The 25,021-nt window shown below is 45.1% G+C and overlaps 2 protein-coding genes across 3 annotated transcripts; one reads left to right on the plus strand and one right to left on the minus strand.

Moving 5' to 3' along the window:
• Positions 1-1,371: 1,371 nt before the first annotated feature.
• Positions 1,372-11,269, minus strand: C28H6orf52 (chromosome 28 C6orf52 homolog). Its single transcript, XM_043450863.1, has 6 exons — positions 10,895-11,269; positions 10,161-10,282; positions 5,248-5,333; positions 3,726-3,900; positions 2,315-2,360; positions 1,372-1,689 (listed from the first exon to the last, which is right to left on the minus strand). The coding sequence occupies exons 1-6, from the start codon at positions 10,914-10,916 to the stop codon at positions 1,532-1,534; spliced, it is 609 nt and encodes a 202-aa protein (XP_043306798.1). The 5' UTR covers positions 10,917-11,269; the 3' UTR covers positions 1,372-1,531.
• A 289-nt stretch (positions 11,270-11,558) lies between these two features.
• On the plus strand, positions 11,559-22,799 carry PAK1IP1 (PAK1 interacting protein 1). Of its 2 annotated transcripts, XM_043450495.1 has the most exons (11): positions 11,597-11,728; positions 11,979-12,145; positions 14,416-14,578; positions 17,088-17,208; positions 17,281-17,355; positions 17,946-17,998; positions 18,692-18,837; positions 18,941-19,038; positions 21,000-21,099; positions 21,844-21,967; positions 22,109-22,799. In XM_043450495.1, exons 3-11 carry the CDS (start codon positions 14,536-14,538, stop codon positions 22,309-22,311), a joined length of 963 nt encoding a protein of 320 aa, XP_043306430.1. In that variant the 5' UTR covers positions 11,597-11,728; positions 11,979-12,145; positions 14,416-14,535; the 3' UTR covers positions 22,312-22,799. The 2 variants fall into 2 exon arrangements, with proteins under 2 accessions (XP_043306429.1, XP_043306430.1); XM_043450494.1 differs by lacking the exon at positions 11,979-12,145 and having other exon boundaries at positions 11,559-11,728.
• The last annotated feature ends 2,222 nt before the right edge of the window (positions 22,800-25,021 follow it).

Raw genomic sequence — 25,021 nt, forward strand, 5'->3', positions numbered from 1 at the left:
CACCACGAGGCTTGTAGGCTCTTAGTTCCCCAACCAGGGACCAAACCCAGGCCCTAGCAGTGAAAGCACGGAGTCCTAACCACTGGACCGCCAGGGAAATCCCTAGACACGTTTTTTAAACATTTGCCTTTTGATTTGTATGTAAGATGGATGTAAGTGAAACAAACTGGCTATTTCTTGACAACAAATATGCAGGAAAACGTGGATTTGTGGTCACTTTTCTAACGACAAATATTGACTCTCGAAATTCACATTTTTGCCGTGCTCATTTGTGTCTTTGTCACACCCCTGTCAGATCACAGTGTGATCTTTTTGTGTGCTCGGCTGTGTCCGACTCCTCGTGGCCCCATGGACTGCAGCGCCCCAGGCTCCTCGGTATGTGGGACTCTCCCGGCTGGCATGGAAAACAGGATCAACTCTAGGGGCTGGGCCCCCCTGCTGGTCTCCCCTGGGGTCACTCCCGGGGGTACAGTCAGCGGATAGCCTGAGATGTCAGGTGAGTGAGACTCTGTGCTGGCTCTTTACCAGGGCACCCCAGTTCCCTTCCACACGACCTCTCATCTTTAGGTTTGAGTGGGTTTCTTGGCACGATGGCAGAAGTGCTCCGCAAGAGTAAAACCCCAGAGTGAAAGTGCTCATCAACCCACACACTGAAGCTGCAGAATGGTGTCTCTGGGGGTCCACGTGCTCTGTCTCAGAAGGCTGACAGGCTGCTTTGATCAAGCACACTTTTTCCATGCTGAGGACTCAACTGTCTTCTATCATCTAGTGCTCTCATAGGAGAGCCTCAGGGTCTGGCGATGGAGATCAAACATCTAGTTCTAATCTACGTTTTTCTACACCAGATGCAGGTGAGAAGGCTTGCAGTGTTTGTGAACAGAGGAAAGCAGCAAATCATTCTATATATCAGAGTAGCTAATGCCACCATCAGTTTAGGTCAGGCCCATGTCATATTAAACCCATTACCTCCTTTTTTTTCATATAGTTTTATGTAGTTGATTTACAATGTTGTTTTATAGTTGATTCACAATGCTGTTTTAGGACACATATTTTCAAATGCCTTACAGCGCAACCTGGTCTAACTTGATAGTTCTGTGACCTCTCTTCTCTGTTGTTACTGTTTAGTTGCTAACTCTTGTCTGACTCTTTTGTGACCCCCATGGACTATAGCCCGCCAGGCTGCTCTGTCCATGAGACTTCCCAGGCAAGAGTACTGGAGTGGGTTGTCATTTCCTTCTCCAGAGGATCTTTCTCACCCCAGGGATGGAACTTGAGTCTCCTGCGTTGGCAGGTGGATTCTTTACCAGAGTCACCAAGGAAGCTGGATGTGACCTCTGCTGGCACCCACATAATACAACACACTTCCAGAAATGAACGTGCTGGTAAAGTTTATTTACATTACATTCTGTCATCTCAATCAAGTTTAAGTCCTGGGAATCTATATTTACATACACAATCCAGTGCCTTCCTCGGAGAACTATTTTTAAAACAGAAACAAAACAAGACACAATCTACATGTTAGTTGGGTAGCTTAATAAGCATCTTGCTCTTGGGGGGTCTTGTCTGGGATTTCTGAGTGCACTGTATCGAGAGGCTGCCAGTGGCAATTCATGAGAGATTGGTAGAGCTCTTCACTTTTCACCATAAACTCTTTGTTGAGTTCTTCAATATTCAAGTGGAGATTCGGATCTGCAGAAGCCAATAATACATAGGGGGAAAAAATAGAGTTTTACAGGACACATATTAGAAATGGCTTAAAACCAGAGCTTTTAAAAAACATCAGCAGGAAATAGTGCAGATATTTAATATTAATTTTTTAAATTGCATGTTTACTTTCGATAAGACTTTAAAAACAGAAACTGAAGCTACAAAAGCGGTGCTACCGGATTCAATGAGTAGATGATGGGAGAAATGGAGAGAATGGACAGAATTGAGAGAGAATTTGGAGACAAATGGACAGTACTCAGAAATGCATTCAACTTGGAGCAGAAGAGAGAGAAGGGATGGGGCGGGGGCGGGGGGCAAGTCTTGAGTTTCTAGCATGAGGACCTGGGTGGATATGACACCAAGGAGTAAGCCAGGACCAGATCCCTAAGACAGGGTTCTATGAAAAATAACATGCTGCTTTATCTGTTCAGTTAACAGACTGATAGAAACGAAGAAATGGTTTAAAACAATTAATTCAGAAACCAAGCGAGGGAGACCTACGTTGGAACTTTCCAGTAGGATCTCTCAGTTTATAGCCAGCTAAGTGAATGAGGGACCTGGAAAAAGGGTAAGTTTTGTTTTTAACTAAGCGTAAGGCTTCTGTTACCTTCGAGTGAATCTTCATCTTGGTTTTCAGCTAGAGGTGTGGTTTCCTACAATGAAAATCAGTATGTTAAAAAAAATTTTTTTTTACTTAAAGGGTTGCTATTGACACACTTTCCTGGAAAAATTTAGCTTTCAAAAAGAGTATCTACAACACTAAAATCCCTTTCAGTCAAACTTTATTTTGAATTTTGATTAAATGAACCTTCATAGGGACTTCCTTGGTGGTCCAGCAGTTAAGAATTTGCCTTGCAATACAGAGGACACGAGTTCAATCCCTGGTTGAGGAACTAAGATCCCACTTGTCAAGGAGCAACTAAGCTCATGTGACGCAGCTAGAGAATCTGTGCTAGAGCCTGTGTACTCCAACTAAGACCCGATGCAATCAAATAAATACATATTTTTAAAAATAAATAAATAAAAGAACCTTCAGGGACATCCCTGGAGGTCCAGTGGCTAAGACTCTGTGTTCCCAATGCAAGGGATTAGAGGTCGATCCCTGGTCGGGGGAACTAGACTCCATATGCCGCAACTAAGACACGGCACAGTCAAATAAAATTGTTTTAAGTCCTATTTTTAAAAAAAGAAATCTACAACACTAAACTCCCTCTTGAGCAAGCTTTTGACCTTTGATTCAAAGAGTCTTTAAATGACAAAATACTACAATCATGCAGCAGGTGAGCTGAGCCCATAGAAGAAAACCCACACAGGAGGAGCACTGGTCAGAGGCGCCTGCCTTCTCTGCAGTTTCAGGGATCTGAGAGGCCCCCTGCGGTCTGGGGGGAGGCACCAGATAGCAGAGACCCTGGTATCAGACTCCACAATCCCTGCACCCACATCTGCACCTGGAGCTCTGCCATTCCTGCCAGGTGACAATCTGCAAAGTCTCCATGGGCACATACCCCTCATGGCCTTCCAATCCCATCCCAACCCCGCGGCTCAGCCAAGGACCAGACGGTAGCTGTTGAGGAAACGCAGAGGCTACAGAAAAGAAGACTAATTCATCATCTTCTTAGGTAAGGAAGGACATAAATTCCAGAAGCACTCCCCAGACAGATCTTGGTTAGTTACTCCAGACTCCGTGGGCTCTCCAGGGGCAGTGTAAGTTATTACCATTCCTCTCTCCAGCCACCGGTGGCTCAGCAGTAAAGAATCTGCCCACTATGCAGGACACCTGGGTTTGATCTCTGGGTCGGGAAGATCCCCTGGTGGAGGAAATGGCAACCCACTCCAGTATTCTTGCCGGGAGAATCCCATGGATGGAGGAGCCTGGTGAGCTACAGTCCTCGGGGTCGCAAAGAGTCAGACATGACTGAGTGACTTCACTTTCACTTTCTCCAGGGCATGGAGAAAGGAAAAAGATGTCCCCATGCCGGACACGCGAACAACGCAGAATCCATGCCAGGGAGAGATACCTTGGGTGGAAGCGAAGTCTCAGCCGGGTAAACAGAGGTCTCACACACAGAATAAAGGTTGGGTCCATTTCCACCCGCCCTGCAGCCGGAGCTGTAGACAGGATAACCACTCTGCTGTTGTTCGTACCAGCTGCCAAAGGGGTGAGGCTGGCAGGACGGGAAGTCTGGCTTCACTCTAAGAGCAGCGGGGAGAAGAGAGGAAGGACATCAATAGTCAAGGCAGAATCGCTCAAAGCCCCGGGGCTCGATTCTTCTTTCTCCAAGTTAAGGAGGATACCTGCTTTCACTGTTTTGTTTTTTTTTTTTATTTTTATTATTATTTTTTTCACTGTTTTAAGAACACCTATTTTCAAAGCGGTAGTTTGTCAATTGCCAAACTGTGTTAAGAAACAGAACACTATCAGCCTTTTCATTCAGAACAGGAAAAACCGGCACACCTTTGCCAATACCAGTAATAAGTATCCTGCTGAGTTGAGCCCAAACCTGCACAACTCTCCTGTCCAGCCATTTATCCAGACCCTTGATAAAGTGACTGGGAATCCAGTTTTCACCCCCGCATCAAAGATCCCAGCCCCTGGTCTAAACCCTCTCAAGCCCACAAATAGCACTTCCAGCTGCCTCAGAAATAGGAAATACCTGCAGTGACCATTCCTGGCAGGCAGTTAACTCCTCGACTTTCAGGTGGGTTAAGGAGTGGGTGGGACGGGCGAGGATTGGAGTACTGGGACGAGGAGCGTATTGGAGTCACCTGGAGGAGCCCCTGCAAACTGTGGGCTGGGCTTTGAGCTGCCTGCCTCCTCCCCCAACGGTCGGACCCCCGGGAAGCCGTCACAAAGGGGAGGTTGGGGGCGTGGGGCAGACAGGGAGTGCGTGGTGGGCAACTGTGAGGCACACAGAAGTCTCCAGCCCCCGCACAATAATGTGTAAGGGAGTCACTTTTAATCAAAAGTGATTAGTCACTTTTAATTAAAAGCTTAAGACAAAGACTACAACTTGATGTTTCTCTCCTCAGTTATCTGCAAAGAATGACTACTGGAATCAGCATCGAGTGGGCTTTTCTTTAAACACCCACTGCAGGCTGAAATCATCATCCTAACCAGCTGGCGGGAAGAAGTGCTCGCTCGCTCGCTCTCTCACACACACACACCCTAACCAACACACACACACCCTAACCAAAACACCCTAACACACACACCTTAACCAGCTGGTGGGAAGAAGTGCTCGCTCGCTCTCTCTCTCACACACACACCCTAACCAACACACACACACCCTAACCAAAACACCCTAACACACACACATGAAGACACACACCCCGCCTTAACCAGCTGGTGGGAAGAAGTGCTCTCTCTCTTACACACACACCCTAACCACAGAAGCAGTGCTATCTCACACTCACACTCACACACACCCCCATACCTTAATGCAAGTATGGAAAAATTTTCAAAGAAATATTTCTGTAATTTAGTAGTTTTTTAAAAGCACAACAAACTGCCTCCTAAACTTTAAGGCCCATTCAAATTACCTGAGCATGTTTACAATGTGGATTTGAATTCCATCTGGAGGGGAGCCTGAGGTTCTGCCAGTTTCCACGCACTTTGAGCAGCAAGTCTACACAAAATGTCAAAACTTAAGAAAATAACTTTTGAATCTAAACAGGGACACATAGAGCCTGGCCATTTCCTTGTAGCTTCTTAATACTAGTCCACTATTCAAATGCTTGTGTGCATGCTAAGATCGCTTCAGTTGTGTCTCTTTGTGACCCTCTGGACTGTAGCCCACCAGGCTCCTCTGTCCATGGAATTCTCCAGGCAATACTGGAATGCATCGCCATGCCTTCCTCCAGGGGATCTTCCTGACTCAGGAATCGAACCCAAGTCTCTGACATCTCCTGCACTGGCAGGTGGGTTCTTTACCACTAGCGCCGCCTGGGAAGCCCCATTCAAATGTTTAATGTAGTTTCTATTTACCTGTAATGTGAAAAATAATCATCATGATGAATTCTAATCGTTCAACCATTCACCCGTCATTTACCGAGCCCCTCCAATACACAACGCAGGTGCCGGGCACTGGTGCCAGAGTGGAGCTTATACCCTAGTAATTTAATCTCCCTGTGTGTTCAAGGGAGATGTTACCGATTAGCAGCTGTGCACACACAGTTAGGGGCCACCCAATATCTGGTTTCCTTTTCTTCCTTAATAATAGAACCTTGATTTTATTTGGAAGTAGCAATGTGCCCTGTGGCCAGGTGGCCAAAGTCTAGCTAATAAGATGTAAACAGCACTATCACAAGGGGCTTGAGGAAAGCTTCGTGGGCAGAGGGAGTCTGCTTAGCTGGAGGGTGTTTTTTGTTGTTGTTTTTCTATCCTTCTCACTTCCAAATAGGAAAAGGAGTGCGTCAAGGCTGCCTATTGTCACCCTGCTTATTTAACTTATATGCAGAGTACATCATGAGAAACGCTGGGCTGGAAGAAGCACAAGCTGGAATCAAGATTGCCAGGAGAAATATCAATAACCTCAGATATGCAGATGACACCACCCTTATGGCAGAGAGTGAAGAGGAACTAAAAAGCCTCTTGATGAAAGTGAAAGAGGAGAGTGAAAAAGTTGGCTTAAAGCTCATCATTCAGAAAACTAAGATCATGGCATCCGGTCCCATCACCTCGTGGCAAATAGATGGGGAGACAGTGGAAACCGTGTCAGACTTTATTTTTTTGGGCTCCAAAATCACTGCAGATGGTGATTGCAGCCATGAAATTAAAAGACACTTACTCCTTGGAAGGAAAGTTATGACCAACCTAGATAGCATATTAAAAAGCAGAGGCATTACTTTGCCAACAAAGGTCCATCTAGTCAAGGCTATGGTTTTTCCAGTGGTCATGTATGGATGTGAGAGTTGGACTATGAAGAAAGCTGAGCACCGAAAAATTGATGTTTTTGAACTGTGGTGTTGGAGAAGACTCTTGAGAGTCCCTTGGACTGCAAGGAGACTTGGACTGGCAACCAGTCCATCCTAAAGGAGATCAGTCCTGGGTGTTCATTGGAAGGACTGGATGCTGAAGCTGAAACTCCAATACTTTGGCCACCTCATGTGAAGAGTTGACTGGTTGGAAAAGACCCTGATGCTGGACCAACCCGCCTCCAAAAGCCTTTGTCTTAAGAAAGAAATCTCTTGTTTAAGCCACTGCTGTAAATTACATGAAATTAAAAATAATCCTTGGGGCTTCCATGATGGCTCAGGGCTAAAGAATCTGCCTGTAATGCCCGAGATGTGGGTTCAATCTCTGGGTCGGGAAGATTCCCTGGAGAAGGCTACCCACTCCAGGATTCTTGCCTGGAGAATCCCATGGACAGAGGAGCCTGGGGGACTACAGCCCACGGGGTCACAGAGTCAAATACAACTGAGCAGAGCATAGCAGCAATGGGCACAGTTAACGAGAACTGGCAGTGAGGAGTGGAAAACTGAAACATTAAAAAATAGTAATTCCCTAAAATTTTTTATACCATTTTGAAGGTTATTTTCCATTAACAGCTATTATAGCTATATTCCATGTTGTACAATACATCCTTGAGCCAATCTTACACCCAGCAGTTTGTACCTCCCCTGCCCCCCGACCCCATCCAACACACACTGGTAACACTGGTTTGTTCTGTTATCTGTGAGCCTGCTTCTTTTTTTCTTTTTTTTTTGCTGTATTCACAGTTCATTGTATTTAGAAAAAAAAAATTCTTAAATATTTTAGCAGCTTAGAAATCAAACTTCATGTTATCAGTTAAGATTCTTTCAGAAAAGCATTATCTTTTTTCCTTCTATTTTAGACTTTTAAAAAAGACAATGAGAATTTTGGCTGAGTGAGAGATGGAGCGGTAGTGGTAAAGCAATGTGGGAGCTGACCCTTCATGATACGGTGGTAAGGAGGCTGGTATTTGCAAGGAAATCTGTAAGGCATGTGCACCCACCCAGGAAGATGGCAGGGGCCAGATGCTACGAGCATGACTTCAGAGATGAAGATGGACATTCAGGCAGAATTTTAAATGATGGTGACAAGGAAGAGTTCACAAACGTTCCTTTGATCTCTAACAGTCTCAAACGCAAACCTCCCATAGTTCACTTGGATTATTCTCATGAAGCAGGTGAAACAAATTTCTTTCAGGTCTGGGTCCAGGGAAAGTAGCCCACTTTCTTTGCCTCCCTGAGCTCTACATGCAGAGGAGACCAAAGTCCTCTGAGAATACAAGCACACGCAATCTCCGTAGTCACCAGATTTAACGGACTTACTACCTGTGACACTGTGAAGGGAGGGTAACAGAGCAGCAACATTAGACTCACATGAGATTTCTAACAAGGCTGATTTCTCTCCACTGTATCCGGCTTTTAGCTCAGTATATCGACCTTCTAACCACCCTCACCCACCCCGCAAAACGAAGACTGGCTTTTTTTCTTTAGCAAACCAAACAAAGCCAGGTGCTCACTAAATATTGAATGCACGAATAAATCAATGCCTGGCTCAAGCGCAAAAAGCTTTTCTATCAATAATCTAAATGCAAAACTAGAAACCCCGTTGTGCTTTAGAGTTAAGCCCTATCGTGGAAGGGTTGGTGGTTTCTTGGCAATTGCAGTTTTCTGAGAATGAGACTGAATGGCTTTTTCCATCCTGTGTTTGAAAAGAGAACAGGAGGCTTGGCAGGAAGTATATGCTGTTTGAATCCATTTGAGCAGATATGTATTGCACTGTGTGTTTTTCTTTAGACAGAGAAAAACCACTTTTCTTCTTTGTTAAGACACAACGCTGGAGCCCAAGGAAAAGTGAACCGCAGCAACACCAGGGTCTACTGCTACTGAGCTGTGTGGTTTTGAGAGTTCTGGACCTACTTCTCCATTTATATCCTCAGACCAGATTAGAGTATTTTAGCTTTAGAGGCATTAATCTTTTTGAAAATGTGATGAAATCCTATGAATGCTCTCTTCCATAAACATACACATACAATTTTGCAATTCCAGGGCATTCACAAGCCCCGAAACTTATCCATCGATTCTCCCCCATTAGGAGCCCCAGGACCAGATGCTCTAAGGTCTTCTAAGCTCTATGCCTGGCTCCACTAACTTTTTACAATTAAAAAAAATAAGAGGAGTAAACCATTTTATGTTTATGTTGCTTGCACTGTGGTTTTCACTCTATTCTACAAGTCTCCTGGTTGGAGCAAAAGACTTTCTTAAGCCACAAGGTTCTTCTCTAAAATGTGACAGATACTCAACTTTACTCCAATAAAACTTAATTTAAAATAAAATGCGACAGATACTTAAGCAGGGAAAAGTGTGACAATCTATATATCAGACTGTAATTGACAAGCATAGTAATAGATGCTATGATAATTACCGTTATCATGATATATTAAAATTAATTTCAAATGAATACTAATTCTTTTCAAACAGCATTTGAAATTTCACTGGGGTAATAAGGCAGGGCACCAGGGGGATTCCTGAAGCAACGAAATACATAAAGTACATGATTTTGAAACAATTTTATTCAGTGTTTCTTTTCTTTTTGCATGAGAAAGACTACCACTTCCTCCTAAATAAAGATATGCAAAGAATCATGTATTTAAACAGAAAATGAAACTTCAAGAAATGTCCTCCTTACTTCATTCCATGCCCAGGGGACACCCCTAGAGCAATTCACACTCTGACTTAGTGGTTCTTTGATGAAAGAGCCACCAGAACAAGCAAGATAGAGGAAAAGAATTTAAAAAGTAAAACAATTTGTGACTAAATAACTAGCACAAAATGAAGGAATTACAGCCGTATCTCTTTCTGTACTTCAATTTATTGTCCTTTATAGATCCAGCTTTTTTTTAAACACAAATCAGAAGTCTGTGGCAACTCTGCATTGAGCAAGTGTATCAGCACCATTTTCCCAACAGCATTTGATTCCTTTTCGTCCCTCTGTCATATTTTGGTAATTCTTAGAATATTTCAAACTTGATCATTATTAGCCTATTTTCTATGGCGAGCAGTGATCTCTGACGTTGCTACTAGGACTTGTTGAAGCCTCAAATGATAGTTAGCACTTTTTAACAATAAAATATTTTTCAATTAAAGACTATGCCTTTCTTAGACATAATGGTGAAAGTAAAAGTGGTTCCATCATGTCCAACTCTTTGAGACTCCATGGAGTGTCCATGGAATTCTCCAGCTCAGAATGCTGGAGTGGGTGGCCTTTCCCTTCTCCAGGGGATTTTCCCAACCCAGGGATTGAACCCGGTCTCCTGCATTGCAGGCGGATTCTTTACCAACTGAGCTATCAGGGAAGCCCAAGACATAATGGGACGGCACACTTAACAGAGTGCAGTATAATATAAACCTAACACTGGGAAAGAAAAGATTTTGTGTGACACGTTAATGGGAGGGTCTGGAAATGAACCTGCAATCTCTCTCACCTGTGCCTGTACTGTCAAACAATGAACACAGTTTTCAGGCGACTGAGAATGAGATAGTATTTCAGTGCCTGAGGAGTCCCAACATTTAGAGCGGCCAAAGCGCGCAGGAGGCTTTCCTTGTGCTGAAATGACAACCAAAATGAGCTCATTTGTTCAAGACCCAAACCAGCATCGATTAAAACAAACCTGAGTTACCCACGTACTGACGATTCAGAACACCGGTGAACAGATGTCCTCAGAGACAAGAGCCTAAGCGCTATAGGACTGTACTAAGGTCTAAAAGGGCGGGTTGAAAGGTCGACAGCAATGTATGTTTCAACCTCCTATCCGTCATATTCACCGGTAGGGTGCTTAGGAGGCTCATTTTACGCTCCGGGATTTACTCTGTTGGAAGTCTGTACGAAGCTGTCCTTCCTGACACGTCTCTGAAGCTCTGTATCGCACGAAAATCTCAAATCTAAACTAGGACTATCTGTGCTTTCATTGCGGCTCAAACAGTAAAGAATCTGCCTGCAAGGCGGGAGACCCGGGTTCGATCCCTGGGTCTGTAAGATCCCCTGGAGTAGGGAAAGGCTACGCACTGCAGTATTCTTGCCTGGAGAATCCCACGGACACAGGAGATGGGGCAAAGTCGGACACGATTGAGCGACTCATACTGGCTTTTATTACCGTTTGACTTTGCAGCTAACTCAGGAAAGGTGGTGAATAAATGAGATTCCCTTCCGGAAACTCACCAAGGACGACTAGACCCGTCATCTTCCAAGTACTGTCTTTACTCCCCTCGAGTAAAGGGTCCTCGTCCTTCTCCTGAATGTGCCACAACGTTGGCCGACGAGTCCTTAAGGGTTCGTCAAGCCATAACCAAGAGGAAGGAAAGGTGCTCGGAGAGATTATGCGGCCCGGGTGGGAGCGCAGGAACCGGACCCCTCCGATCAAGGCGAACCCTAAAGGCCACCCCTCCTCGCCCGGTTACAGAGAATGAGTCCGAGAAACGGCTTCCAGCACAACTAGGAGACGTAACTCTCTACCAGCCATCACAGCCTGGGATCCACAGACACACACCACTCGGCTACACTGGGCCCGCTCCCCGCGTCCCTCCCTGACCGGAAGTGCCCGCCCCTTCCGTAGACGCCCCGGAAACGGGGCCTCCGCAGAGGCTGTCCCGCCCACTAGTCTCAGAAGCGCCTAGCGCAAGGCTCCCTCGAAAATGCTTGCTGGCGCCCAGGTTTTGTTCCTCCTTGAAATGGGCATCTTCGTCATGGGGCGTCCTTCATTATTCCCTCCTTGGAAATTCCGCCTGATCGTCTATCCCGGAAACCAACCCCCGCCCCCCATGGATGCAGGCATCTAAAAGGCAGCCCCACGGGCCTGACGTAACTTGAGCGCCGACCCGGGAAGGGCCCTCTTTTCCGTCGCATCCGCCTTCGTCACTTCCGCTCTGCGCTGCGCCGGGTTCGCTGAGGAGGAGACGCGTGAGCCGCTGGATGGAGCTGGTTGCTGGATGCTACGAGCAGGTCCTTTTTGGGTTCGCTGTACACCCGGAGCCCGAGGCAGACGGCCACCACGAGGTGAGAGCCCGCGCCCGCAGGTTCCGCCGGTGGTGGGGCGGCGGGGCGTCAGGCCTTGTTCCCAGCGGCCTAGGTAAACAGCACCTCAGAGGAACACGCTGTCTGCTGTTTTAGGGGTTCATCGATGAATGAAACTCAAAAGACTTAGAGTATACGTAGAATATATAGAGAGAATATATTTAGAACATATACTTAGCCTTTTGAAGCATGGAGAAGGCATTTAGTGAGACGTGGTATCTGGCTTTTGTAGTGAACATTCTGACTACGGTGCACCAAGCAAGTTTGCGTTTCTGCAAAAGGGGCCAGTGAGCCGTCGATTATGAATTTAAGAGGCTTTCGCTTAAGTTGAAAGAACAGTTCGCTATTTCCCTGAGTTTCTGTCCTGGAATTTTAGCAAACTCTTCGCGCTGGATTCAGGTAAACGTTTCGTTGGTGAAATGACACCAGTTCATCATTGGGCCCTTCCGGCGGGGACCATTACTTGCAGTGAAGGTGCGAAGAACCCATAGGTATGGATTCTGCATTGGAGAGCTTAACCATGTAGGGAGATGATGAGGAAGGCAAATAAGGTAGAGAAAAGGTTACAGTAAAGTATGATAAGTATTGTGGGCTTCCCTGGGGGCTCAGTGGTAGACAAACCACCTGCCCGTGCAGGGGACGAGAGTTCAGTCTCTTGTGCAGGAAGATCTGCTGGAGAAGGAAATGGCCACCCACTCCAGTATTCTTGCCTACAGAACCCCAGAGAGCTTGTCCTGTTACAGTTAACGGGGTTGCAAAGAGTCTGATGCGACTGAACAACACCAAAAATGTTAAGTATTTTACTAAGTGTACGAATATAAAAGTTAAGTAAATTGGGAGTACTCAAACAGGTAGTTAGGAAATACCCAGAAATTTCTTACTAGAAATAAGATCAAATTTTTAGACCATTACTGTGTTTTCCCTCTAAAGGAATTCCTTAGATAATTTCCTAGAGATTATTGAGTACTTATTTATGAAGTAGTTGAGGTGTCAGTTTTGAGTTAACAGAAAATTGGAAGTATGTAACTTAGCTAAATTGCTTTTGTTTATTTTGTTGTCTACTCTGGTTATTCATCTGCCTCTGGTTGAAAGGTGACATGTTCTAAATACTCAGAAGATGATGCTACTGATGGTGTTAGTGTTTGTAATAATGGTGCTTCCCATGTTGTAGACATGTAGTCCTCACAGCAACCCCCTGAGGCAGATGAGGTTGTCCCCCCTTTACAGGTGAGGATCCAGAAGTTGAGATAGGTTAAGTTGCTTGTTCAAGGCCACTAAGCTAATAATTGGCAGACCTGGGACTCACCTTTGACGCTCTCTGATGCTTGAAGCTCTTTTTTTTTTTAATTTATTTTTTATAGAGGAAGATTGCTGTACATTGTTGTTTTGGCTTCTGCCCTACAACACCACAAGGCAGCTATAATTATACGAATATCCCGTCTCTCTTGAGCCTCCCTCCCCTCTCACTCAAAGCTCTTAACCATTAACCTAGTACTGCCTCTAAACCTAAACAGGAAGTAGCCCCGATGATGAATTTTCCTTCTGTAAGATGTCCAGACAAAGGTTATTCTCTGATTTATGGCCACAGCAGCCCCTCAGGAGTGTTGCACCTTCACTCAAATGATTGACAGAAGGACTATCTTGCTGTCATTTTTTTAGGAATTAGTTTATAACACTTCCTGAGTGTATTCGAACAAGTTTGGTGAATTTATTTCTTCCTTGGTTTATTTATTTTGCTAATGCTTCATGATGCATCTCCTTTAATGGGGGTTGGGGTATGTGTGTGTATTCAGTGATCATTCTTTGCACTCAGCAAATCACATTCATTCAATCTGAGTGTTACATTGCAGCAAGCATAGAAGTCTTGAGATCTCATTATTGGTCATTTTCTAGGGCTTATATTGGTATTAATGCAAATCCTATTTGTTTTTCTTTATAGGTCCTGTCATTATATAGATACTTATCTCTGTGTGATACCATATTGTCTTGTCAGTCCTACAGAATGACTTCGTTGGAATACGTGCTTTTGTTTCTTTTGTTCACTGCTCTGTGTATTTTGTTCACTGTGAAAAATGGTGCCAAGCACATAATAGTCATTCGGTATTTAAGTGAATAAATTCAAATCAAAATTTGGACATTTGAGTGAATGAATGATAGGGAAGCTCAGGGATAAGTAAACTTGCTGAGGAGTTAAGGGACTGGATGAGATTTTAAAGTCCCCGTAGCCCAGTGTTCGTCCGTACATGTGCTCAGTCGCTGTCCTGCTTTTTGTGACCCCATGGACTGTAGCCTGCCAGGTTCCTCTGTCCCATGGATTTCCCAGGCAGGAACACGAGTGGATTGCCGTTTTCTCCTCCAGGGGATCTTCCTGACCCAGGGATTAAACCCACATCTCCTGCACTGGCAGGTGGATTCTTTACTGCTGAGCCACTTGGGAAGCTCCAGTCCAGTCTTCATAATTGTTTTTAAAGTTACAGTGTTCAGTGTTGCCTTCTCGTTCTCTTACTGTCCTTTCTTTATTCAGTTCTCTGAACCTGCCTGTCACCGCGTAGTCTTTTCTCCATTCGTAGAATCCATTCAGTTTTCATGGATCGTGACGCCACTTCTCTTTCTGTAGAGAACTGTGATGTGATCATGGCGCTGCACTGACCGTGTGCTTTTCTCTTCAGAAATGGGCTCCTGTGGCCGACTTCACCCACCACGCCCACACTGCCTCCTTGTCAGCAGTGGCTGTCAACAGCCGCTTCGTAGTCACCGGGAGCAAAGATGAAACCATTCACATTTATGACATGAAAAAGAAAGTAGACCATGGGGCGCTCATGCATCACAATGGTAAGAAAATCATATCCTTTAAGATAACAGTGTTGAGGCAATTTACGATTCGACTTCAGCTCAACAATTCATGTAAGTGTCTCATAAGAGCAGATTCTGTGCTAAGAGATACAGAAGTGGACAAAGTGTGGTTCTTTATCCTTAAGTTATTCCCAGTCTGTATTGAGCCAGAATGGAAGCACTTTACTCAGTCTAGTGGGGCAGAAGGAAGAAGCAAGTTTTCACTGAAAGCTTCTTTAAAATGACATTAAAATGAACTATTTTATAAGAAGAGGTCAGTTGTTGGGCAGGTGAAACTGGCAAGGTGGAGAAAAGGACGCTTGGGGCAGGGCAGGCCGTGTGAGGGGCATAGTGGCAGCGTCATGGTAGAAGCTGGCTCTCTGGGGGAGGGCCAGGTACCCAGCGCTGTGCCAGGAGAGACCAGCTGTGTCTTCAGAGAAGAGGAAGCCTAGGCTCAGCGATGTTACAGGACCTGCCCTCGGTCACAAAGCACTGAGACTAGAACCTGAACCTGCATCTGGAGCCTGTGCTTCTTTGACCACTGGTGCGCCTGGGGAAGTGTAAGGAGCTCAGTGTTCTGAGAAGGTCGACGTGGAGGTTGGGGTGGCTGGAGACATAGTGGGGTCAGATCCCAAGGGACCTCGAGTGGAGGAGGTTGGGATTGAACGGGGCAGAGAGCAGTGCAGGCCTGAGGAAAGTGCTGGCAGTGTGAGTGTGGGACAGACCCCAAGAACCAGCCAAGAGCCTGCCTGCTGGAGTTGGAAGCTGTTGATGGACATCTGTTGGCAGTAGGCTATGCACTCTTCTGTACACAAAGGAAAGTTACTTGGTGTGTGCAAGAGAAGGATTGATTTACACGGGAACTGAGGATTTTGGAGAAAGAATAGGTTGTTGGCCTAGAGAGAGTAGGGTGTCAAGGATCTGCAGATCTCCGAACAAAAAGCAGGCGAGTGTGAGTGGAGGAAGGCCGGAAGGGGCTGGAACGGTGAGCGTTTGTGGTCGGGATAGATTCTTAGAGCTGGAGACTTACTGTGGAAAAGCTCCAGGGGATAAACATGTGAGGAACTGGAATGCAAGGAGGTGGAGGTTACTGGAGTCAAGGAGGTCAGGAGGGGTGATCCCCAAGTCATGGCTGGGGTTTCACGCTGATGGTGAAGTTGACCAGGATAGCAGCAGGATCAAGGGACAGACGGACACAACAGGTGATTTGTTTCCCAGTGAAGTGTAAGTTGCTCAGTCGTGTCCGACTCTGCAACCCCATGAGTCCGTGGAATTCTCCAGGCCAGAATACTGAAGTGGGTAGCTTTCCCTTCTCCAGGGGATCTTCCCAACCCATGGCTCGAACCTGGGTCTCCCATATTGCATGTAGACTCTCTAGCAGCTGAGCCACAGGGAAGCCCCTGTTGTTGAGCATCATACACTGTTATCACTGTGTTTTCCCAGGGGACAGAGAAGGAGGGGTTTCATGTGTGCTCCAGAAGAAGAAGGGGAAGGTGGAGCTCAGGACAGGAGAATCTCTTACTCAGGTGCTTAGTTTGGAAAAACTTGCCCGAGGAAATTAGTTTTCTGCAACAAAAGGCAAATAAGACAAGTACCCCTTTTCTTAAACCATCTTTCATCTATTTCAGAGGTTCTCGCCAGGCGAGAGTCTGCTGTTTGTTTGTAGCAGAAATTCGGAGTGATCAGTGTCCCCCTTACGTGCCCTGTGAGATAGTCCTTAGCTGCTTTGACAAGTGTCTTGCTTTTCGGCAGAAGCTCAGCTTTGGGTGATTTCAGCGTGCATTCCTTTTCCTCTGTCTCCTAGTCCCAGTTTGTACAGGAAGGCTTCTCCCTCCCTTGGGCTTGGAGACATAAGCTGAACAAGTCTGGTCTGTACCTGGTCTGCCCAGGTGTTCAACCTCAAGAAAGGGATTGGCCTGGGAAGAGTTTAGATAGGGGATGAATGAAGCAGGATTCTTGATTTCCTTCATTTCTCGTACGACTGCTGTTTTCGAACGGCTGGTAGTACATAAGCTCTTCTCCAGGTAACAGGTGGAATCATGGGCAGAAGATAGGAGACATGGGAAAGCAACATTTCCAAAATAAGAAATAAGACAGCAGTGAAGGAGGAAGATGCGGGTAGACATGGCTAGAGTCTCCCACTGTGAGGAGTACATAGGCCCACATGTTTTTCTTGGTTTTTAGCGGGGGTCTGTGCACAATTATTCCTCACAGATCTTTGACTTTCAGTATAAAGGGCCATGTGAAGAATTGATCAGGATTTGTGCAGAGACAGCACTGACCCAGGAGTCCATACTCTATTCTGAAAAAGAGAAAATATAAATATTTAGACTTTGCAGCCAGAGGAGTCAGCAGGCCAAATCTAGGCTGGTGGCCTGATTGTAAAAACGCAGTTTAACTGGATCACAGCCGTGTTCACTCAGTCACGAAATGCCTGTGGCTGGCTTGGCACTACAGCTGCAGATGTGCGTACACGTAACAGAGACTGTCGGGCTTGGTTTTTCCACAGGCACGATAACTTGCCTGAAATTCCATGGCAACAGGCACTTGATCAGCGGGGCTGAGGACGGCCTCATTTGTGTCTGGGACGCAAAGAGATGGGAGTGCCTGAAGTCGATCAGAGCTCACAAGTGAGTCCCGCCTCCCCTCCGTGGTCTCCAGGTGCCAGTCAAGCTGGGGGCTAACTGTCGGTTTCCTTTTAGAGGACACGTGACCTTCCTTTCCATTCACCCATCTGGCAAGTTGGCCCTGTCTGTGGGTACAGATAAGACACTGAGGTGAGTCATGAAGGTCCAGGAGCACCTTTACTAAGCTGTGGTCTTTGGTCTTCAAATGTAAGAGCCCACCCCCTGGCGTAGCTGTACTGCTGGAATACTGGAGCGGGTGGCCTTTCCCTTCTCCAGAGGATCTTCCCAACCCAAGTCTCCTGCATTGCAGGCAGCTTCTTTATCATCTGAGCCGCAGGGAAGTTGGTGTTGGTGCTGTTTCTATACTGTCTGCCATTGTCAGACACCAGGGCAAAGCTGAACGCTTGTGAACCTTTTCATAAGGAAAGGGGGAAAATGAAAGGCTCTAAATTCAAACATGTTACAGTCGTCAGCTGTGAAGTAGAGAGGGGTCTTATATAAAGAAGTATTTTGGGAAGTCAAACCTTTTGAAAATATAGTGAACTCAGCAGAGGAAAGGTCTGTTGGAACAGAGTGAGTTTTAATCTTGCTTGATAAGAACTATTTCGGGGGTTGCCGTAAGAAAGAGGGCAGTTCTTCTGAATGGCCAAATAGTAAATGTTCATCTGTGTGTTCATTAAACTTAGTTTTACACCTGGGCAGTCAGTGATCATGCGGTAAATGAGCTTCCTGTTTTGCAGAACATGGAACCTTGTGGAGGGAAGATCGGCATTCATAAAAAACATAAAACAAAGTGAGTTTTTTTTTTAATTTTATTTATTTTTGGCTGTGCTGGGTCTTCATCATCACAAGGGCTTTTTCTCTAGTTGCAGCGACTGGGGGCTGCTCTTCTGTTGCGGTGTGTGGGCTTCCCGCGGCAGTGGCTTCTCTTGTTGTGAAGCGCAGGCTCTCGGGCGTAAGGGCTCAGTAACTGAGGCGCACGGGCTTAGTTGCTCCTAGACATGTGGGATCTTCCCGGATCAGGGATTGAACCCACATCTCCTGAATTGGCAGGCGGATTCTTTACTACTGAGCCACCAGGGAAGCCCAAAGTGAGTGTTTTTGTTTAGAATGCATTTGAAAATTTGATAGGATGTTAATGTTTATACACATAAGTTCTCGTGTCCACACACTTACAGTTATTTCCTTACATGATGGTGGTTCTCTCTGAGAGCATAGGCCTCAGGTCACTTTTTTTTCCTCCTCTTTCTATTGGGATTATTGGCATGGCTCTACCACCTAGGAGCTGCATGACCTTAGTGATTCTTCACACCAGTTCCTTGTCTAAAGTCTACTCACAAAATAAGCATCATAAGTTTGCTGTGAAGGTTTTATGAGATAATGGATGTGAAAGAGCACAATGTAAATATTTGCTATTTCTTTATGACCCTGATCAGTTTCTTTTTTTATCTATGAAATACAACAGCTTTGTTCTTGTAACTTACAGATGCTCACATAGTGGAATGGTCCCCAAAAGGAGAGAAATACGTAGTTGTCATACTGAACAGAATAGATGTCTATCAGCTTGACACTGCGTCCGTCAGTGGCACCATCACAAATGAAAGGAGAGTGTCTTCTGTTACATTTCTTTCAGTAAGTGATCGGAAGTCAGTGGTGGGAGTTGAGTGTATATGGTGATGGTCGGAATTGTTGATGACATTCTGGGTGTTATGTTCTGTTTTTTTTCCTCGGTTAGGAATCTGTCCTCGCAGTGGCTGGAGATGAAGAGGTTGTAAGGTTTTTTGACTGTGATTTGCTAACATGCCTCTCTGAGTTTAAAGCTCATGAAAACAGGTACTTTTTTTTTTTTTTAACACTAATCTCTGTGTGCTTGTATGTATAGAGTCTGTTATAAATGCAGTAACTTCATAAGGCAGACGTTTTTTGTGAATGACTGCGAATTCTGTGAATGACTGTGAATAGACATACCTACATAGCTGATTTTTTTTTCCCCAAGAGGATGGGGAATGTTGTCTGGGCCATAGTGATGCAAAAGTGGTGAAGTCGTCACCAGGACTAGTCATTGGCACAAGGGACTTATTTTCTCAATGATTTCATTATACTTGCAGCCTGGAACCCTCAATTCATACTTGAATGGGGAAAAAAATTAGCTCTGCCCCAACCACTCGTCTTTTTTCCTCTATTCTCCTGTCCCCTGGCCCCTTCCCACACTCTGCTTTTCCTGCAGGAGAAATAAATGACATGTTGACCTCTGCCTTGCACCCATCTCCGTTACCTCTTACTGCTCAGTGTACCTCTGCAGGCAGACGTGAGTCTCAGGGTCAGTGGTTAATAACTGGACCAAGCTTACCCCCCTGTTAGGTGATGGAGCTAGGAACCAACCCAGTTCTGTCTGACTCTGCCCCTGCTTTTTCCACTGTAATTTTGTAAAATGGTGATCATGTAATGTGTTTTATTTGCATGTTCTTTTATGTTTCAAACAACTCTTAGTTATTTATTTTTTAAATGCTTATTTATTTATTTGGCTGCTCCGAGTCTTAGTTGCAGCACGCTGTGGCATGTGGGATGTAGTTCGAATCCAGGTCCCCTGCATTGGGAGCATGGAGCTTTAGCCACTGGACCACCAAGGAAGTCCCAAACAACTCGTAGTTTTCATTTTCTAAATCATGGTTTAGCTTTGAGAAATCTCTCTTTACAAATAGAATACTGTACTCACTAGACAGGCCCTAGTTTGGGGAAGGGAGCCTATTCTTCAAGGCCATATAGCTCTTCCTAGGTATTTGGTCGTTCATTTAACAAGTATTCGCTGAGCATCAGTAATGAAAAACTGCAGCAGGAGCTTGCACTCTCCTGGCTCTTATCTTCTCTCGGCGCAACAAACAGGATAAACAAGAACCCAGGTAATCTTAACAGGAAGAAAATAGGTATTAGGATTTGGGAATAACACAGGTGACTTATCTGGATGGGTGATCGGGGAAGGAGGAGTGAGACCTTCGGGATAACGGAACTGTTTCTAAAGGGGGAGAATTGTAGGCACAGTGGCCCTGGGGGAGGAGGGAGCGTGGTGTGCTTTAGGAGCAGAGAGAAGACCCTCCCTGGGTCAGAGGGAGCCAAATGGGGCTGGGCCTGGCATGTTGTGGGAAGGAGTTTGAGTTTTATATCAAGTGCCTTTGTAGGTGTTGGGTTATCTATGTCCCAGCCACTTCCTCCCTCTTGTGGTGTTTTGAAACCGAACCTACCTTTGTAGAATTTTAAGCCTGGGAATAACATTGTTTGATTTTTTAGAAAGTTGTTAGAGGGCAAAAATGGAAGCCGAGAGGCCAGTGAGTTTACTCCGTAATCCAGAAAGAAGATGATAGTAGCTCAGATGGGTGGTAGGCCCTGAGGACAAGGGGAAGAGGCCTTGGTCACCTCTGTCTTTCACTATAGTTTCCTGAGGTGGAGGGAGTTTAAATATCTTTATTTCCTTTAATTCCTGATAATTAACTTTTATTCCTGATAATCTGACTATTTATAGTTGTTTAAGTCCTTAACAACTTAAGTTGTTAAGTCTTTTCAAGTCCTTCTTAAGGTATGGTTGATAGTCAATTCTATCTTGGAATTTAGACCCTGAAAATGACTCAGACCAACTCATGGGATTGTGAGGCATGTTTAATTTTTGGCACTGTTCGTTGAGCAATTTGGAAATACCTTAAGCCTTGCAAAGTCAAGAGACTATGTGCCTAGAAGTTTTCTAGCAGCATCGTACTGTCTGCAGGAAAGGCTCTTTTACGGTATCACTGTTTCTGTCCTAGGGTAAAAGACATGTTCAGTTTTGAAACTCCAGAGCATCATGTTCTTGTTACAGCATCAAGTGATGGTTTCATCAAAATGTGGAAGCTTAAGCAGGACAAGGTCAGTGTCTCAGCACAATATAAATAAACCAAAGGCAGGTCTTATTGTCAGTATGACTTTTGAGTTAAGTGAGGTGGATTTTCTCAAAGGTTCATTGGGCACAGATCTTTTACATGTTTAAAATCTCTTCAAGGCATGATTGATATTCGTGGTTTAAAGTTAGGGTTCCATAGTCCTGCCCCAGGGGTTGGTATTGGTGAGTCTGAGCTGGCTGGATCCCAGAACTCCTGCTCATTCAGTCAGAGAAACAGCATTTTCTTCTCTTCTGTATATTGATGATCTTCTCTATAAGCTTCTGTTAGATAAAAATCCTGCCGTTGCTAGAAAAAAAATGGGGAACTTTTGATCAATTGTAGAATTAACAATAGTTTTGAACCAGATAATTTGACACTTAAGTTCTCTGGTAGTGTCACTTTTGCAGAGTCTTGGTTTATTATTCTTCATTCTCTTATAAAACAGTCTCTGAGTGTGGTTTGTTGAGCACCTGCTTTGTGCAGGGTTCTTGGTTAAAACCTGGAACTGAACGAGAGCAAACAGTGCCTTACCTTAGAGAAGTGCATCTTAGAAATTGGTGGACATAGTCAAACCAATCACGAGTCAAGGTCACAACTATTTTCTAAACAGCATTCCTATTATACTCAAGAAAATGCTGTGTGAGTTTTTAATTAACTTGATTATGGGAAAATAAAAGTAATTATTTCAGATTGCTTTATGTCACCTCACATTTTCTTTCTTACGTTATAGAAACTTTTCCCGTCTCTATTGTGTGAAGTAAACACGAACGCCAGGCTGACATGTCTTGGGGTGTGGCTGGACAGAGGGACAGACACGAAAGAAAGCCCGCCTGCTGCTGCCGAGCCTGCTCCTGGTGAGTGAGACCGGTCTTTTAAAAAAATTTAAATAGTTACCTCTTGAGGTGGAGGAACGTCAGATAACTTCACTCTATTCTCAACTTATTTTACTTTAGAGGGAAAAACTGCCTTTAAACACACTGTCTCTTGTGTTTTAGTAAGTAAAGAACAGTCCAGAAGCAACAAAGAGGAATCTGGCCATGCAATCCAGGAGGAAGAAAGGCAGCCAAAACCAGACGCAGAGAAATGTAGCCTAACTGGTGACAGTAATAAGCCAACGAAGGGAAACAGCCTGGTGTCAGCCAAGAAGAGAAAAACGGTGGAAATGTCGGAAAAAAAGAGAAAAAAGAAGAAAATATGAATGATGCAGTGAATCCCAGATTTTTTCCTACCAGAAAAACTTTTTAAAATATACTTTTTTCCCCCTAAGTAAAAGCTAGGAATTTCTTCTTTTGAAGAAAATGTACAGCTTAAAAATCACTTTCAGGTTTTTTTAAAAAACTGTGGTAAAACTTTGATAGGCAATATAAATTATATATCATGGTGATATATAGTATCTTAATGTATAATATGGGCTTCCCAGGTGGCTCAGTGGTAAAGAATCTATCTGCCAATGTAGGAGACAGAGGTTTGATCCCTGGGTTGGGAAGATCCCCTGGCGAATGAAATGGCAACTCACTCCAGTATTCTTGCCTGGGAAATCCCATGGACAGAGGAGTCTGGTGGACCACAGTCCAGAGGGCTCACAAAAGATTTGGACATGAAATAATGACTGAGCCCACACACATGCAGCCTATAATATATAATTTTTACTGCTGTGTAAAGCAAATAAAGATCTTTCTCAAAATATTGTGGCTTAAAATAATAGAAAATCTTGAACACATTTCTTACCAGAAGTGGATAAAGGAGTTATTTTTTAGATTTTCTTCTTAAGTGGGGGGAGAATGAAAAACCTGCATTACTTTGGCGTCTTCAAGTGGTTCTAGTAATTTTAATGAGGATTTTGTTCATTTTGATAACAAAAGGTATAAAAAGACATTCATACCAGGAAGTATGGTAAGACAAGCTTAAAAGCTGTAGATAAATATGTATGTATAATGCATATGCCGAAGTTCAGGGCTCTGAACAGAAGGTTAAAGAGAGGCTGCCAAATGTGATTAAACTGTTCTATTTCCAGTGGATGACAAGGAAATGTTAGGGCAGGAAAATGAGATCCTTTATTTTAAATCTGTTTCAGCCCATCCAAAAAGAAACCACTTGGCTAACCTCCCATCCAAGTACTAACCAGGCCTGACCCTGCTTGGTTTCCAAGATCAGATGAGGTCTGGTGTGTTCAGGGTGGTATGGCTGTAGGCTTTAGTTCATCTTCTAACAAAGGTAGTCTTAAAACTATATCTTAATTATTTGTATCTTATATCAAATAATGGCTCTACCAGGGCCTAGGACTGTAGGTAATTAAATCTCTGTGGTTTAGTTCCTTTAAGTGTCAAAGGCAGGGAGAGTATCCTGGTGAGCTTAAGTAAGGTTTGAAGTTTGCCCCTAATTAAGGAGAGGTGAATCCCTGAGTCATCCCAGCTGGTTAAGGCAAGTCCTATCGATTTTTTCAGCAGTCTTCCATTAAGTTGGTGAGGGTCTGGCCTAAGTGGAATTGTTCAGGTCTTAGTCACTATCAGCTTTGGCTGTTTGAAGTCAGCTATGGTAAACGCAGGCTTCGGTTTTGATATCTGAAAGGTAGGCGTTGCTGCGAGTGGTAAAGTTTTCTCTTGGAATATGTATGCTGCCAAAAACTCACTTGCCATTTGTCTCTACAAGGATTAGGTTCCTAGCCACTGCAGTTGCTGACCTATAGCACACTCAGAGGAGTTCTAGGTAGAAATCAGGCATAAGCCACTCTGGGGAAGACTGGCAGAGCAGGCCTTTAGATAGAGACTGTCTTCAGGAGGTTTTATGAGCCGTCTCTTGTGTCTTATCTATGAAAGCACTTAACAGAGACATCGTTAACAGAGGCACCTGCTCGTGATTAGCACCAACATTCCGTCAAAATGTGTGCTTGAGTGCACAGCAACCCACTTCACCCAAAATCAGGTATACTGACGCCCTCTGCCCACTCCCCCGACTCTAGTGAGCAGTTCCGCAGAGCTGAGAGGCTGTCTCCTGGGCTATGGTCCTCATTTTGCCCCCAATAAAACAGCTTACAACTCTCTCCTTGTGCATTTCTTTTTTAAGATGGCCATGCGCTGCAATTAAGGTGGCCGTGTCTTTCCACTGGCTTGTATATGTATGATCTGTTCTTGTTATATACTTGCAGCGGATGACACCCATGTATTGGTGTTACATCAACTGAGAATGGTGAGGCAGGGAAGAGAAGCAGGTGTGGAGTTAATCTGTGGTTGGAGGGGTTGGGGTGGGGGAGGGGGAACGGACGGGGACATTGCAGAGGTACTTGCAAATTTAACTCACCTACTATCAGTCCCCTTTTAATATGGCCTTAAAGTAGTCTCACTCCCTAAAACAAAGGGAAGTGAGCCAGATTGTCTAGCCTGTGGCCACCGTATCTTCTGCAGGTAGAAAATAGTCCCTTCTCATGATAGAAAACTAGGTGATGAGGCTAGAGGGTCCATCTCCGATGGCCTGCATCTGGTTGACACCTGGTGAGGACTGGAGCCACCTCCATCATGCTTCTTCCCCCATCGGTGACCTCCACCGCTGGCCTGGCCCAGCTCGCCAGGCCTGTCAAAACTAGACTCCAATCCTGGGTTTTCGGCTTTTGGCGAGGCTGGCTTGGATCTGGACTAGTGCTGTACGGCCCTGCTCGCGTCCAGCTTCCGGGACGCACGTGCTCGGCGACTCTCCCTTTCCTGGGGACGGTGCGCGCGCCGGGCTGTCGGCAGCAAGCCACGCCCCCAGGGCTCAGAGAGCGAGGAGACTCCAGGCCTCTAGCCCCGCCCCACGCCACGCCCCTAGGGACCCGAGTCGCGGCGACTCCAGGCCTCTAGCCCCGCCTCACGCCACGCCCCCAGGGCGCCGAGAGTGCTGCCACTCCAGGCCTCTAGCCCCGCCTCACTCCACGC

Source organism: Cervus canadensis, chromosome 28 (assembly GCF_019320065.1).
Source record: "Cervus canadensis isolate Bull #8, Minnesota chromosome 28, ASM1932006v1, whole genome shotgun sequence".
Lineage (NCBI taxonomy): Eukaryota > Metazoa > Chordata > Mammalia > Artiodactyla > Cervidae > Cervus > Cervus canadensis.